We start from the raw sequence: 15142 nt of genomic DNA, 5'->3' as shown, positions 1-15142 counted from the left end.
GTCTTCTGTATGTTTCATCTTTGTGGGTCCATTCTCCAGGGTACCCTAATTTCATTCAGTATTTCCATGCAATCCTTATTCTTCTAAAACAGCCTTTTTTTTTTTTTGTTTCATGGCCTTAAAAGCCAAAGTATTAGGCTACGAGAAAGAACTTTCCCAATTATTTTATTTATATTGAAAAGCAAATCACAGTGTGTGCTTTTTGTATATATTCATATTTAGTGGTATCTGAATTGAAATTTTTCACATTGGTGGTCATAGAGAATTCTTCACAAAAGGTGGCATAAATTTTATCTATGGATCATTGACTGCTTTTCCCCAGACCCTCTACAGTTTCTAGGGGGGAATGAAGTAGTAGATTATCTCCCTGACGGGTGGCTGGTGATGCTGAACCAAGTTCAGTTTCTACCGTATTACTTCTGCCTCTAGCTGATCATACTTCCAGTGCTAGTGACAGGCACATCTCACAGCCAGAACAAGAGGATTGCAGGAACCTTGCCCCCAACTGCTGCCTTTTCCTGATCTTATGAAAGTAGCTAGGGTCTCAAAATTCTAAGAATTCCACAGGGGGGAAGAAGCCAAAAGGACAAGATTGAAAAGGATAGAGATAACTGAATTGCCAAGTTCTCAACAGCAGGTGTTGGTACCTCAGTGTGTCCATTTCAAGTTTTGAGTATCTTTAGGGTCTTTTCCTTTTCAGTTTTATCCAAAGTCCTTAACAAAGCTTATAGAAAATACTACTTCTCAAGATTGTCTGGATCATGAGAAATTTTTATGGTGTGGTTCATCTTTAGATTTGCTACATGGCCAGGATATGCCTACATGCCTCCCACATATATCTTTAAGAATAATATGAACATCTGATTGACTAAGTGAATGAGCAACGTTTGCCCCTTGATTGAAATGCTCCATTGTTTTTGATTCCAGACCAGCCTACACCTTCTTTGTCTGACTTCCTGGCCCACATGCTGGGTAATTCCTACTTAACTAAGTTTAAAGTAGGCCAGCCCCTCTCCTAGGGTATTTATCTCAGGGGAAACCCTTTCCTGTCTCCTTAAGCACAAGAAAGTATTCCTAAGAGCTTAGTTCCAAAAGACACTGAATGTTTTTCACAAAAGCTCCAAATATGTTAATAAAGCCTCCTGATGTCAATGCATCTGGTAATTACTCGCACATCTGGAGATGAGATGGACACATTGTAACTATTCTTAATGAATAGCAGGGGCTTGTCCTTCATAGTCTAAGTAGGATTCAAATCAGAATATAAGGAGCTTATGCCAAAGGTACTTTCTCCATCCAGACAGTTTTGTTGCTGTTATTGCTGTTGTTGTTGCTGTTTGCTGTTTGAACAGATGACCTTTCCCTGTTCAAACCTTCCCCCTTGAGAGAAAGTGGTTGTGCTCATGTCATATTGCCAGGCTTCTAGAATTCCTTTTGAACAGGATATTATAGCTTTAGGAAGACTAGAAAACCTTAGTAAAATACTACCTAGACATTAACAAATAGAGTAGAAAACCTTTCCGGCCACTGTTCTTCCCCTCTTTGTCAACCACAGCACTCATCACACACAGAATTTAGAGCTAGCCTCATTCTTGGTGCACCGAACAACATAGAACTTCTTAAAACTCAGATGCCAGTGAGTACATCTAGTAAAACTTCTCCAAATGAAGTGATTTGAATGTGCTAGATGAAACCATCCAGCTTTGTCTGTATGAATATGTTTATATCAATTATCATTTACATCTTCCCCTGTGCTTTGCTGTACAGAGAACTGGACTCTATCAGCCTCAGGTACACTGTATATCCTAGTGATAGTGATAATAGAAACTAGAATGGATGTAGCTTTTTTATTCACAGCAAAGAAGTGATGGGAAGAAAATCTAAGGTGTGTTAGTTTTTATTACTTTCCTTTATAACACAGTTCCTCAAATCTTCACTTCTATGATGACACAAAAAAAAAGCAAGTCATAGGCAACCATCACCAAGAACTTCCCCAGCAATCTCTCCTAGAACTGAGAACTTCCACTACATAGCCTATGGATATCCGAACAAGAACATTACATTTGATTTAAGCTGAGTTGTCTTACTTACTTTTCTGCTGCTCCAACAGGATTTTGAACTGGATTATTTCGAAAGAGTATTCTATCCTGTCACTGCAGTCATTGCTGCACTTCATAGACTTTTATGGCTAAGTAGAACTATGGATTGCTCACTTTTATCTTGTGGGTAAGCAAGAGCTCTCTAATTGAACTTCAGATTCCATGCCTGTTACTGCACAACTGGCCAATACCTATGCCTGTAGAGGTCAGAGACCCTACTACTGCCATTTTCCTAAACAAATCTTATTTCTGTTTTCTAAATAACTATCATTATCCCCATAAAGAAGAGTGGCTCTCACTCTTAATCCTCATCAAGATATTTTTTAGTTTACAGCATCTGGAAATCATGAGAGAGATCTAAAAATGTCAAAACACAGAGAATAAGTGATTGTTAAATGCCCAGCCCCAACTAATAATGGGCAATGCAACCATTCCATCTAAAGCTCAGAGAAACATCACAGAAGAAATGGTAGAACGATTGTAAGATTCAGACACCTGCTGTGAGATAGATGATGTACCCTAAACATGACAGGGAAAATGTACCCATGAAATTTCAGGATTATGGTTGCCTGAAAAAGACACCCATAAGGACACCAGTTGACAAGCTAGCAGTCAAACAGAGAATTCTACAATTCCTAACCTAAATGAACCACTACAGTGGAAAGCAGTCAATGGCGGCCCAAGAAAGGGAGAATGAGTTTTCTTTAGGGATGGGCTCCTGCATATGTTGTTCATTTTTAAGTCGGCCTTGGGAACATATACATATTAATGACATAATACAGACTCAGTAGGCTGTCTACACATGCACATATCCATGTGTGTCCATCTACACACACACACACACACACATATATATATGCAACAATAACAAAAAATCATAAATTTCAAGGATACAGTATAAGCTGGGGTGGGAAAGGCAGGAATGATGTAGATACATGTAAGAAGTTCACACACACACAAAATCTATCTTGAAGGCTTTTGGTGAGAACTTTGTGTTGCCTCAACTCGTGACAAATAACAGACAGGCAAGCAAACACATGCAAAAAAAGCCAAACATGAGAGTGCCCTTGCTTGTAACATCTTACTCCAGGTATGTAAAGAACCACTTCCCAGAAGACATTAACCTCTCCTGACAGCATAATCTCCTCCTTGAAACTTCGTGTCCTAATACCATTACAAGGGTAATGAGTTTCAACAGAGATCTGGAAGGTATATATCATCTCCAAGCCATAGCATTCAAGAACAGTTCCATATCTACATACAAAGTTATTTAAGTTAGAATTAAGCACTTTTAGTCTTTAGATAATCTTCTCGGCAGTAGTACTGTTTGCTTAGTAACAAAAGCTGACTTTGATCCTCCCGTACGCTTATGAAATTATAACTTTTCTAATAATGTTTGTCTATCATGTGCACATGAATGTCATTTTCATGAAAAGTCCAATATAGATATGTCTGTCTTTTAATCACTTGTTACCTTGCCAGTAAGTACATATTTATATCTCCTCTCAAATAATGAAAACTCACCAGGGCCATTCTTATCCGTTTACAAGAAATTTCTAAATCCACATGACAGTTGTATCTTTGAATTTCAGCATGGAATATTAAGCAAAAGATAATGAGATGTTTCACAGATGTTACCCTGGATCTAATATATATATTTTATTAGCATAAATCCATTTGTTCTTACCTAATCAGTATTCTCTTGTTCATTTATTTCAATCAGGAAGATTGTTTTAGCCATCAAAGTGAAGCAGAAGCAAGAGAAATACAGTGTGGTTGCCTATCCCTGACACCAACTGACAGCCTTCATTCACTCCATTGCTGTCAGTCAAGCTCATCTTGGCATTGTCATTTGTTTTACACTTGTCATTATTGGGTGTTTGGGTGTGCCCCTGGTGGTGGTTTGGATAACCTGCTGGCAGGAGTTAGTCCTCACCTACAATATAGGCTCCCAAGATTGAACTCAAGTTGTCATCAGGACTCACTGGAATTACCTAACCTGCTAGGCCATCTCACTGAACTCATCTTAACTTTCTTAATAAGACACTGTATAATCTTTTGTTAACACAATGCTTCCCTTGGGAAGGAGTAATGCAATCTTAAGATGCAACTGAAGCCTACAGGTTTCTCTAAAGTTCCATCTTAACTAAAAAATCAAAAACGAAAAGGAACCTGTATGCTTGCAACACAGCACTTATATTTTATGTTATTCTTTGATATAAAATATAAAAATCCCCACTATAGAATTTTAAATTTTATATTGAATTTTATATTTTATAGTACTTTTATATTTAATATATTCTATATTCTGTATAGTTTATTTTACATTGTATTTTTATGTTATTTTATATTTAATCTTTAAATTTTATTTTCTTTAGATACCACTATATATAGAAAATTTGGGGATATTTATAGAATTGTAATTCTTCTATTAATATCATCACTTTTATTTAAATGAATGTATTTTCCCATAGGAATTCGAGCAAGATTAAATTAAAGACTAAAGTAAAAAACCTTAAATATCCCTCTTAAATGATTTGATACTTGTATTATTAAGTTTATAATATATATATTATAACAGATGAGCATGTTGGACAAGAAGACAATACTTAAAATATGAAAACTGGTTTCCTAAGTATGTCATAACACCTTGTTGAGTTTATCACCTTACTGTGAACTATAGAACCACTAGTATATCTCAGAGATTTCATTACATAAAAAAATACAATAAACACTTAAGAGTTGCAAAGTTTGCATACAATTCATATATAACAAAACAATGTACTATGTACATGAAAATTTTTCTCATGGATATTTTAGTCCTTTATATGCCTAGGCAATGCAAAATTACCAACTGTCTCTGAATAATTAAAGAGACATCAAAAATGGAGATCTTCTTGCTTCCCTATACTCCTGTTTTAAGATGACGCAATAATTCTCAGTGGTCAAAATGAAGAGAGAACCAGGAACCCTGAGTAAGCACAAAAGAAAACAGTATTCTTTTGTTGGTCTAATCTACCCATATCATTTAAATGTTCCTCTATGGTAGGTATGATCATATTAGTTTCCTAATTTTGATCTAACAAATTACCACACATCTACTGACTTGATGTAGTTTATTATCTTCTATGTCTTTAAATCAGAAGTCTCTCTTGTATAAAGATAACAATGTGAGTGGGTTATGAACTTTCCAGAAGTATCAAATGGGTGTATACCTATTTGACATAGTTTCAAGTGGTCAACTACAGGCCTTGGCTTGTGAGCCCTTACTCTAACTTCTGCAGCAGCCACAAGGTAGCTTGAAACTCTCCCTCCCACCAACGCCTGCCTAGTCCTTAGAAAATGAGCTCACCTCTATGATCCAGGATTATCCTTCAATGTTTTTAATTACATCTGTAAATCTCTTCTACTTGTTTAAGGTATTGGATTTATCACACATCTCTGAGATTAGACTGCAGGTTCTATTATTCTGCCCACCATAGTAAAATATTAGAAATAAATAGAATTTAAATAATTTGATTAGTAAAATTCTTAGAGTGTTTGGACTCTATTTTAAAAGTCAAATAAAATCTGTATTATAATAAAATTAAGAAATTGGTAATGAGATAACCCTGATTCCTCTCCTGAGACCTCTCTATTTAGTGAGCTTGGAATATTAGATGTTCTAGAACAAATACAAATACAGTGTTTAGAAGATATCTAAGGGCCTGCCATCACATCCTGACTGATCCTAAAAGGTAAGAGCTAAGAAAGCCCCTTTGGCAAGTGCATGCCTGTCTAGGCTACAGGAGACGGTTGATAATTATAAAGCCACCACCCTGTGGCTGGTCTGGTTTTTTTTTTTTTCTAAAGGGCAGGGCTACAGTGATCACTGGAATTATTGTATGTTTCCCAACAAAATAAATACAATAAAATAATGTAAATATCCTATCACTATTTTTCATCCTCACTATCCTTTTGAAAGCAGAGAATGATCAAGCTCCTATTTTGTGACCCATTTCTCAGAGATTTTTAATATATGATAATGACAAGTAAGCAGATTCCTAACCAGCCCATGCATTCATCTCAGCCATGTTCGAAAATGGTCACATGGAATAAAGCACCTATAACTTAGGCTTTATATTTAAAAACAGTATTAAGTGAGGAAGATTATCACAGAAACAGGGAGTGCTTATTCCACCAGCAGAAAAATTAGCATCACAAGACTCTAAGAGGACACAATTCCAGAAATAACTTCCTCCCTAGAGCTCCCCAGAAGAACCAAAGGGAACATATTCATGCCAGGTAAAGCTGTAGTGGAATTGACATCTTTTCTATAAACAGCATTAATTGTGAGAAAGAAAACATCTAAAAGTTGTATATGATTTTTCTACAACCTTCCACTTTGCAATATCATAATATACATACATATCAACATATCTGAATGGAAATAACTGCTAACATTTACACTCAATTCATGTAGGTGTCACTCTCAAATCACCATATTAGGAACATCCTCCTCATTGTGAAGAAGTAGAAGTGGACGTTAAGATAACTTTTATGATTGCAATTTAATTGCTAATGTTTTAAAATTATGGAGTTTGACTCCAAAGTGTTCTTTGTTGAGCTGTAACAGTCTCCTGTGTATTCCAACCATGAAGAGAAATGTATCTATGTATGGCATACAACAGGGAAAAGAAATATGTTGTCTGTGTACGATTACAGGTGGATTTGGGGAAATATATTCATTCATTTCAAAATGGATGTCTAGAAAGATCATAGGAGTGGACACTAGAAACTGACTACCTTTCTGCCTCCACAAAGATACTTAAGGCAAGTGAAGTATTCAATTTAACCACAGTAGGGAAAGTGAACATAGGGGGAGGCTGTTAGGTGAGTTTCCTGACTGAAAATAGGAGGAAAGTCTAAATTATGATCTGGAAATGAAGATTATGTGTAGTTGTGTGAATGGTAAGTACAAAGAATATACAGCTGAGTCAGGGACGAGACAGAGTAGTGTGTGCTCATTGTTTACAGGAGCCAATGTCTCTGGAGTTACAGATGTTGTACCATCAATTACTTGAGAGTCAAAAAGGGAAAATGGTGAAAATTAAGAAATGAAAGGGTAAAAATCAGTGGTAAGTAAAAGGAGAAAAATAGGGATATTGTTTCAAACCAACTTGCAACATTTGTTGCAAAATAATGCATAGTCAGGGGGAAAGTTAAATCAAATCTGCCAAAAAGAATTCACCATTGCCAAAGCCTCAGATTGGCAGCCTTAATTGTCCTTGCTAGAAATGAAGAAAATGAAAACTCAGAACTGGTTAACTAGGAGTTCCCAGTGGTGCTCCTACCTAGAGACAGTCTATATTTTGTTATTTATAACTTGTTTTGACAATAAATCTAAATCTCCTGAAATTCCATGCATTAATAAAACAAGAAAGCATAAATTTGAAAAGAATAAGCACCATAGGGAACAAAACAAATGCAGACTGGAAATAGGTGATAAGCACAGGGAAGCAGTGTGGTTCTGAGGACAATCTTTAATCCCTATCATTTTATAAGCCGCAGATTTATCTCTGGATTTCCTATCAGTCAAAGAAATATAGAAACAAAAGTGAGTTTATTATTTGGGTAGCTCTCTTTTTCTGTGGAAAAAGTAAATAAACATTTCCTTCAGAAATGTACAGGTTTTACATTTAGTATTTAAATAACAGAAGACTTTATTTAGTTCAACACATCAGGAGTCTATCTCTGCAAAATTGAATACATATCAAATATTTTCACAAACAAATTTTAAAATCCTGGCTTCATTTTAAAAATGAATATATCCTTTTTTTTTCTTTTTCAGTGAGCTATGTCTATATATCCAAGGATATCTAAATTAAGAAGTAACTTGTGTCTTCAGAATCTCAACTTTAGGAAGTCCTTCAAATATTTAAGACCAAACATTAGGGATTGCTATATTTCTATTAGCACCACAACTACACTTCTTTATGAAAACTTATCAAATATGTGGTCTCTCCTATGTACTGCTTATATACTGTGTATATGTGTGAGTGCTACCTACATTTTGAATTTGTTATGAGATTGTTAACATGCAAAAGATACTTTCAAAATACAATTTTAAATTTTTATTCAAATGTTATCTTAGAATATGTAAGTATATGCTAAAGGGTTCCTATGCCATAACTAGCTAACTTCACACTCAAAGACACCTGATGGACTTACTGAACATACGCCAGATTTTTCTCTTTTGGGGTCTGAATAGGGGCTTAAAACAACAGCCTTTCAAGCTATGCTCTTATTTTCCCATGGAAAATAGGTAGGTTAGTGTATGTGCATTGTACAACAAGCATCTTAACTACAATTCCTTCTGATTTTTCAGTTGGGAATTGTGAGTTCTACGTTTTACACCATCCACTCTGTGTGACACATGATGTTACAATGCCTTATTTTTATTTCCAAAATACAAAGTAGAAACTCAAATCTGTCTTAATTTGATAGCTAAAATGAATAAATCAAGACAGAAAACAAATGCCGAGTAAGTTAACAAAAGTCACAAATTAAATCATTGAATATGGACGTTATTTTTATGGGAATTTCATGAAATTAAATGAACACAGGTTTATTTAAATCAGAATGATGATGCTCACTCCTTCAGATAAACTGTAAGAACAAGTTTTTTGTGTGAGTTTGGAAAGAGAAAAGAGGGAAAAAGACAAGGGAAAGGAAGCAGTTTGTTTAATATGGTGTTTTGTATAAAAAGGAAAACATGAATTGAACGCATAGCCGAGTCTTGATTGAAAAAATATGAAAGTGGTACATAGTCAAGAATTCAAAAAAAGAATACATGTTTTCACAATTATTCTTTTTTTTTTTTTTTGGTTTTTTTTTTCGAGACAGGGTTTCTCTGTGGCTTTGGAGCCTGTCCTGGAACTAGCTCTGTAGACCAGGCTGGTCTCGAACTCACAGAGATCCACCTGCCTCTGCCTCCCAAGTGCTGGGATTAAAGGCGTGCGCCACCATCGCCCGGCCTTCACAATTATTCTTGACACACAAAAATACATTAGTTTTGTGCTCTTATAATGTGATTAATATGAATTTATTCATAAGTATCCTGAAAATGCACATGATGGAATAGGATAAGCCTTAATAAAAGTGATAAGGGTGTAACTGCTTAGGTCCTTATTTAGGAAATTACCTGTTAGAGAACGTCAAGGTTATCCACTATGTCTATACAATATCTGTCACTTCTGAATGTGCATTTCTGAATATACATGTGCTTATGACGCATATGTGTGTTTGTTTATATGTATTCTATATGCATGTATATACTTACACAAGCATATATGTGTACATGTATGTATACATATATAATTTATATTCTACTGATGTTATGGGATTTAGACAAAAATACAACTCGAGATAAGATTACCAGACATAAAACAATCTAAGGACCAGGGTATGTGCAATTGGCAGTTCAAACTGTCTCCTCCACACACAGTACTTTAGGGGAATAGAGGAAGCTTTGCTGTTATTCTCTGATTTTTAGCTACATTGTGCCCAGGAAGGAATATGGACTTCTAGCTCTGTCTCACTTTTAGAAGAACGGTGATAAATTATGCATCATAGTTTAAATATACAGCAATGGTTAGTAACTAATGGATTAAGTGTTATGAATGTCTTACTATTATCCATATATAGATTAAGTATTTATAAGAAGACACTAAAATTAATCTCAAGTTGAGATAAAATTTCATAATACATAAAAATAACTAAGAATCAAGAGAAGAATATGCTTATTTTACTGGGAAGACATTACTTATTTTATTGAATTTAAATATGGTGATAGGGCTTTCAAGTTTTCTTAGTGAATACTTCCCTTATTGTAACAAAGTTTTATGTCTTGATGGCTAAAAAGAGTTATAACATGAGACATATCTTGAACAGAGTTACCTGTTGAAGATATGTACATGTCCACCTAATACTGACTCTTAGAGGCATCGTCCAATCACATTATTATAGAGTTGAGAAAATACAAAATAAATATTCTAAAATTTAACAAAATGTGTTTATGTTTTAAATAAACTTTTACATTAAACATAAAGAAATACTTTTATTTTTCTTACTCTATCTTAGATTTAGAGGCACATATGCCATCTCAAATCAATTTTCCACATGCTCATTACCATTACACACAATTTCTGTTTTCCTGCAGAACAAAGAGGTAATCATCAGATATTTCTGTGTGCTAACTTTGCAGACAGAAGTAGAATTTCACTCTAGCATTTTCAGTTTACTAATCTGTGAGTATTGGTAGGAGTTAAAATACTTATTTCTTCATTTATCAGTTACTGAATTTCATATTTATTTTGAGAAATACATATAATGACTCAATATGTTCTGCATGAAAGCTCTTGAAATTATATGTATGTGTGTAAGTATATATGTATGTCTTTATACCTAATTCTCTCTTGTACTTTGAGATTAATAGCTCATGTTTCCATTAAACAGACATGACTTGAACATAGGAAGTTTTTATACTTATTTTTGAATATGTGGAGACTTATGTAGATTATACATTACACAGTGAAATGTCAAATCTATACTATGTAAACTATATAGTTACAGCAAAACTTAAAAATAAGGCTTATTAAGCTATGATGTAATTGTCTCCTTTCTCCTTTCTGTGACAGAATACAACATACCCTTATTCTAGAAGTACACTTATGGAAAGTTATGGCCATGTCCATTGTTGAAATAGCTCCACTAACAGCAAAGGTGTGGAACAAATAAAGAACAGATGGTAAAAGAGAAAGGATAAAGACTAAGCAGTAGAGACCCTAGTGAAAGTTTGTTATTAGCTAACATCTCGATCTAGCTCTAGGAAACTAAACCTTAGGAAGTTAAAATAATAGGTAACAGCCAATTTTACATTATGCTATACACTAAATTTGAAAAGACATTTCTAGATAACTATTTCAAAAACTATAAATGGTTGTGTTTAATGAGCACATGATCAATGAGTTTAATATTTACATTGAGCATATGAATAAACAAGTGTCAATCTGAATATAACTTGAAAGCTATTGTTGAATATGAAAATATATACATATCCACAGTATTTTTAAATTGATGCTTTGCAACCTGTTGATCAAGAAGGCAAGCATACAATTCTGAAGACAAATGGGCTACTCAATGACAAAGAGTCTAGGGTCTAGAAAATAGTGACTTATTTTTGCCTTAGAAAAGAAGACATCATGTAATAGAAAGAGAATTTAAACCAAATGAAGATTTGTCTCAACAACCTTCAGTGACAGAGAAAGGATAATAAGTATCAGTTTTCCATACAACTCAGTTCATATGAGACTTGTCAAACATTGAAAAAGACATGTATTCAATGATAAAATGTGAAAAGAAAAGAGAAAGAGAATGTATTTGTGGGCTACATATTAAAACTACATTACACATTTCTAAATATCTCCTACATAATTTTAGTGAGCATTATCCAGTGAGCCAAATTGAAGAGATTGAAAACAAAGTAAATACATTGACACATGTAATGCAATTAGCCAAGTAAACTATAAAACAAGTGCACCATAGGTGTGCAGCTGTACCCTGGACAACCAGCTCAACCATGTGGCTAGTAGGCAGACATATGTCATCCACATTTTCACACTAGTTTACATGAAGTCAGCTAGGCTTTGTGGACATAGGCAACCAGAAAGACACAGAGATATCCTTGACCAATTGACAGAAACTTCCTCTTTAAACACGAGAGATTTTAACTCAACATCATATTCTCATCTCCTTGAAGAGAATCAAACTGTGGAATAATGATGAGATCTGTCTCCTTTGATCTCAAGTATTGAGATGTACTAAGTATTGAGGACTGCCACACAAAAACTCAACTCAGGAAGGTTTTAGAGACAGCCACGGAGACTAACAATGCACTAGGAAAAAAATGCCTGGAAGAAAACTGGAGCATTAGAGGCTTACAAGGCAACATGTGCTTAAGGAAGAAGTGGTTTGCCCTGAGGAAAATGCCCCTGACACCTTGAGTTGTTGGACACTGTAGGAGTTTGCTGAGGCTGCACGAACTCCAGTCCTTAGACTCTTTAAAGCAGGCAAGATTCAGACCTGCTGCTCGGGCTGACTCTAGGCTGTATTTTTCAGTCAGCTGGAACTGCCAAGTCCCTTTCGAGCCCTGTGAATTTAATTGTAACTGTTAAAGCAAACAGAGTTTTCCATGCAACATTTCTGACTCCCTAAATTTTAGTTGGGGCTGTTACAACAACACACATATTAAAGCACATGAAGGAAGAGGTTGTTGTTGGGAATATTGGTGATGCATCTGAGTACATGAACCTCCAGATTCCAGATCCCTTCTGCAAATCACAGATGTTGAAAACCAGAGGTATTTATAATACACAGCACTTGCAAATAATTCCCACTAATGAAGTATTGAACCGTAATGGACAGTGGGTGGCACAAAATACTCCGGCAAATTAAGACCTTTCTCTCTATGTCATGCAAAGTAAAAATAACTCTCTTAATATCAGAATCGAAAAGTTGTTCATTAAGTTTGGATATTGGGCCATTTAGTCTAAAGCTGATTATATACTTGTACATATTCAAACTATGCATGCATACACACATACATATACACATTTTCTTTAAACGCATTGGAACCCTTAAAAGATTAGTTTGTAGTACTATGAATTAATTGACAAATATAGCAAGGCCTTTGATTCTGGATGACAGTATCTGAACAGTCTACTTAGTTAAATAAAAGCGTGCCATTTGCAGGTTAAGATATTTTTATGTAATAGAACAAACAACCCCATATGGATTTCCACAAAGGAAGTCACCCACTTCCTTCTAAAGAATCTAATTGAGCCTTGAACTTGACAGTGCATCTTCTCAGTTTGAGAAGACAAACCCTTTGAGGAGTTTATCCTCTTATGAAACAGCTGTAAAATTATTAAACTAAAGTATGAGTTCACTAAAGCACACTATAAAGTGTCACTCAAACTTTCTCCACTACCCAAACCAGCGGGTTCCTGAGCAGACTCTGCAGGGGCTCTACCTTCATCCTTGCAGTTACTGTGTTCAGTAAATATTCACATGCAAAACACTACGGATCAAAATGACCTGGATGGCAAGAAACATGTAAACACACACCCCTCTCTATAGTTGTTACAAAGTGTGTCTGCTCTCATAACTAAAGCTAGTGCTTATGCCCTAGGAGTCTCACCCACTCAGGCAGGCAGGACAGCATCTCTCACTGCCTCTTTTTGTTTTCATTTGGTTTTGAACATGTGTGGACGGGTGTGCGCGCTCATGTGCACATTACCGGAGACGGAGATCCATTCTTGCAGAGAGGTCCCCTGAAGACTCCCTTAATGCCCCTGTAGTGTCCATTGCTGAGATGTCTCGAACTGATGACCAGGTAACAAGCCATGTGTGTCCCGGCTGGAGGTGCAGTCTCAACTCCTCACTGGGCGACTAACAGACAGGGAAATGCAGGCTGGCTTCTCAGCAGCAACAGTGACTGCCACCTCCCGAGAAGAAGAGGCCAGCAGCAATCCGGAGATGAAGAACCCGCGCGTCCCTGCTCCTCGACCTGCGCGTGGCTCTCGCAGCCCACAGCAGCTGCTCGTACTGAGGCGGCGGTGACAGCCCAGAACACTTAGGGGGCCTGGCGAACCAGTCCACATGCTGCTCTGACGAGGCGGCCCTCAAAGGTTGGCTGAAGATGTTCTTTTTAAAGGACAACTTCCTGGGTCCACCAGGGAATCAGAGTCCTCCGCCCCCTTCCCCCGCCCCCTGCCGTCGCTCTAGTGAAGGCGGAGCGAGGTGGGGATGCTCAGGTGCAAGTCAGCATGCTCCAGCCGCGGAGTTACCAGGCTGAGCTGTAGGCTGCGGAACCCGGGATGCAGCGGATGCAGCCTGTGCAAGGGAGCGTGGAGCGGTTCCTCCAGGCGTCCAGGAGCGTCCGCGCTGCAGTGTCCGGGAGAGGGCGAGCTCTAGGAGTTGGAGATGTGACTACTTCGCGGGGACAGTGAGCGCCCAGCTAGAAGCTGTGGGCTCTTTAGGATCTGGGTACACGGGGAGGCAAGGAGAGATGACAGCTGCCACACCGGACTCACTGCTCCGCCTTCTGGAACCCGCAGCACCAATCTGTTGGTTCTTCTGCCCGGCTTCTGCATCAACTTTCTAAGGGGCTTAGGAGGCGGGCACCCGGAATGACTGAGGAGGACCGTGGAGGGAGCAGCAAGAGCGCATTTCCTTTAGTCCTTTGCAGCCTGCTGATCTCTAGGTCTCCTTTTTTGAGGCCTGGACAACAGAAGCATATAAGCAACAGTTTCCCAGCCGCCTGTAGGGATGAGAGGTTCAGCCCAGTTCAGAGGCACTGTGGTAGGCAGTGGGTGGCGGAGAAAGGAACTTTAAGGTGGTAAACTTACTTACAGAAGGTATAGAAACCAATGCTGAGGTTTACGTGCATGCATACGTATGCACGCATCTAGCTACAAAGGTTCACTTACGAAAAACCATTCTCTGCCCGTTAAGACGCAGATGTTTTCATCGGTAGAGATCTTTGTTTTGCCAGTCCCTAACAATCACTCTCAAAGGTCGTTTGGTTCAGTGTAAATTAAGCCACCAGGGAGCGAACTGGACTGAAAATAAAACATCTGTGCAAAAAGAAAATGCACTGAAAAAGAAAGAAGAATCCTTTCGGGGTAGAGGGAAGGCAAACGCCCTCTCCTGTGCCACAAGCTAGCTCAGTGAGCTGCGCCATCCCTCCCAGCCCCTTTCTGAGATCAGTGCTTGAGTCCCTTCAGTCTTGCTCATTCAGCTCTGGAGTCCTTGAAACACTGGTGCTATGGGAACTTCGGGGTCTATCTAGGGTTCCTCCCTGAGCTCTCTCTCCTCCCATGTAGTGAGCAATCACTCTCCACTGACACTTAGACCTCTCACACCTGACAGAAACATATAAAAATAAAATTGTATTTAAATTTTTCCAATTAAGGTAGCTCGTAAAATAGGGCAAGGGAGCT

The 15142-nt window shown here is 37.3% G+C and overlaps 1 protein-coding gene across 1 annotated transcript in view; it reads right to left on the bottom strand.

Annotated features, from left to right (window-relative positions):
• Positions 1–14202, bottom strand: part of Znf804b (zinc finger protein 804B) — a 552504-nt gene extending 538302 nt beyond the window's left edge. The window contains exon 1 of the mRNA XM_005358299.3: positions 13438–14202. Coding sequence (XP_005358356.1) covers positions 13438–13545 — 108 coding nt within the window. The 5' untranslated portion in view covers positions 13546–14202. The remainder of the gene's footprint in view (positions 1–13437) is intronic.
• Positions 14203–15142: the final 940 nt, after the last annotated feature.

Source organism: Microtus ochrogaster, chromosome 26, assembly GCF_000317375.1.
Source record: "Microtus ochrogaster isolate Prairie Vole_2 chromosome 26, MicOch1.0, whole genome shotgun sequence".
Lineage (NCBI taxonomy): Eukaryota > Metazoa > Chordata > Mammalia > Rodentia > Cricetidae > Microtus > Microtus ochrogaster.
The sequence above is the reverse complement of the archived record's forward strand: the minus strand, read 5'-3'. Positions and strand labels throughout refer to the sequence as shown.